Genomic DNA, 2,374 nt, shown 5'->3' with positions numbered 1-2,374 from the left:
TAGCGAAACTAAAACTGAAAACGAAAAGCTTCTATTGAACATCGACTCGAGTCGAAGTGCAAGTTGGTGTAAAAAGAATGAGAAGACTTTGAAATAATGAAGTCTTGCCCGCAAAATAAGTTGAAGTAAACTTCAAGAAGATATTGATATTCTCCTTGTACTTTCTCATCCTCAATAACCACAAGTACCACAACTATAAGTAGAAAGCTTGTTAATTGAACTCTTCTTACCCATTAATTAGCTTTCTTCTCCACTCAAAACTCGCAAATAGTTTGTTACTTAATCTCCAAGAAGAGTTTTGAGATGGAAACTAAGGTTTTGATTGTTTGCATCTTAGTTGGTTTTTTGGGTATTTTATCCGCTCTTTTTGGTTTTGCTGCCGAAGCTACTAGGAATAAGGTCTATTTACCTCTTTTCTTTGACTGTCTGTTTGTCTGTTGTCTCTGAGATGCTTTTAAATCTGGAATGTGAAAATCTGATACCTAATTGACATTCATGCAGCTTTCTGATATTCGTGTTGATAATAACCGATGTGTATACCCAACTAACCGAGCGACAAATCTTGGGGAGGCAGCATTTGTGGTGCTTTTGATAGCTCAAATAACTATTACTGTCTTTGCTGGGTGTTGTTGTTGTTGTGCAAGAAATCGGAAATTTTCAAATTCAAATGTGTGTGTGCCATGGCTTCTAGCTGCCTCATGGTAATATATCTAAAATACCCTACTGAAACACTGCTCGTCTTTCTTAATTAACTACGGGCCGTTTTTCTCGGGTCATACAGAAATGATCTAATAGTGATTTTCATCAAAGTCAGTACTAAAAATCATCCCTTTCATTTTTCATATTCTAAAATGCACCTTATTTGTTGCTTATATATGGTATTCAACTTTTAGGGATATGTAGTTGGTCAGTAATATAACTAGTACATACCTAGTGAACATTTCGCAAAATGGTAGATTGGTCAAGTTGTACGTATTCTAGACCATATGTATCAGTATATAACTAGTACATACCTAGTGAACATTTCGCAAAATGGGAACTCAAATTTTCATATAAATTAACCACTAAATAATCAAAAAATAAAAGTAGTCTTCATAGCTTATATTCATTTTTCTCTTTAATTTGTAAAATTACGTAAAAAAAAAAAAAAGACATGGTTTGAGAAAGGAGATGAGTGTCTACACTCACATTAAGATATTTAAAAAGATCGATCTTAGATCTGCATAAATATAATATTGACAACTTCACTTGTGTCTTTCTAAATACAGGGTGACGTGTATTGCAGCATGTGTATTATTACTTTCAGCATCTGCAGCGAATAATGAACGCAACGAAATAAAAGTAGGTATAGACATTTACTGCTCATACACAAAGACCGGGTTCTTTGCAGGAGGTGCAGTTCTCTCGATCGTCACACTAGGCCTCTCAATTGGCTATTATTATCTTATCTCAAGATCTTCTTTTTCATCAAACCTAAACTACACAAATCAAGTTGTAGGTCGACCTAATCAAGGTGGTATTCCCATGGCCCAACCAAGAGTATGAGTTTTCATGTTTTATTCAAGATGAAAATTGGAAATTTTCTTGTTCGTTTTATTTTTTGGCTTCAATGTCTATATATATATATATATATTTAATTTCGCTTATGTTTGCTTTGTATTACACATTTATAGTTTTCATTATATTCGAGTTTGGTACTCCTTGTTATTGGAACATCTTTGCACAGTTAAATTTTGAATGTCTTATTCTTTGTGGTCTAACTTCTATTCAGTTACTGGATAAACACAATATTAATATTGTACTTGGGCGAAATGGTTCGAGAGAACTCTTCAATTTGAAGCTAACGAATTTTGTCAGTATCAAATGATCTAATAGCCGAAGTATAGCAATTTAGAATGAAGATTTTTATTGTTAATGAGAATAAATTTATAAAGAGAATGTGTAACATTTATTACATTATTGTGATTTGCGACACACTAGATTTGGGATAACAATGAGGTCCCAACTAGCGTGTCTTTAGGTACTCAAGAATCAATAAGTCTCTTATTTTGGCACCACATAGTAAGATATTTTGGATCGTGTTTAGTATATATGACTTTTGTTCTTCCATGATAACAACAGAAGTAAAAAAACTCCTTATGAAAAGGAGTAAATTGATGAAAACCAACGTAATCAATCAATGGAAGGGGAGTACCTGGAGTCAGTGTATAATTATACACAAAAGTAGGACAAATCAGATAAAGAAGATGGATTTCTTGTACAAACTGGCCGAGAAGGAGGCGAGACATCATCTTTTGGATGGTTGACCGGCAGAGAATCAGTGTCGGAGTGCGGAAGTAAACAATTAGACCCGGAAATAGGTGCAAATGTGGGA

General features: G+C 33.9%; 1 protein-coding gene across 1 annotated transcript; it reads left to right on the top strand.

The window, feature by feature from the left end:
• Positions 1-228: 228 nt before the first annotated feature.
• LOC147536610 (protein VASCULATURE COMPLEXITY AND CONNECTIVITY-like) lies at positions 229-1,748 on the top strand. Its single transcript, XM_086643572.1, has 3 exons — positions 229-399; positions 502-701; positions 1,269-1,748. Exons 1-3 carry the CDS (start codon positions 304-306, stop codon positions 1,543-1,545), a joined length of 573 nt encoding a protein of 190 aa, XP_086499698.1. The 5' UTR covers positions 229-303; the 3' UTR covers positions 1,546-1,748.
• The last annotated feature ends 626 nt before the right edge of the window (positions 1,749-2,374 follow it).

The sequence above is a fragment of the Eschscholzia californica genome, unplaced genomic scaffold (assembly GCF_041429995.1).
Source record: "Eschscholzia californica isolate CP2 unplaced genomic scaffold, dmEscCali1.0.p SCAF_5, whole genome shotgun sequence".
Taxonomy (NCBI): domain Eukaryota; kingdom Viridiplantae; phylum Streptophyta; class Magnoliopsida; order Ranunculales; family Papaveraceae; genus Eschscholzia; species Eschscholzia californica.
This window is presented reverse-complemented; position numbering and strand designations above follow the sequence as displayed.

Bases quoted from the DNA above. Each gene is read 5' to 3' on its own strand.
- LOC147536610 (XM_086643572.1), top strand. From the start codon at position 304: ATGGAAACTAAGGTTTTGATTGTTTGCATCTTAGTTGGTTTTTTGGGT. The intron at 400-501 runs GTCTATTTACCT...ACATTCATGCAG, and splicing joins CCGAAGCTACTAGGAATAAG to CTTTCTGATATTCGTGTTGA. The intron at 702-1,268 runs GTAATATATCTA...TTCTAAATACAG, and splicing joins TGGCTTCTAGCTGCCTCATG to GGTGACGTGTATTGCAGCAT.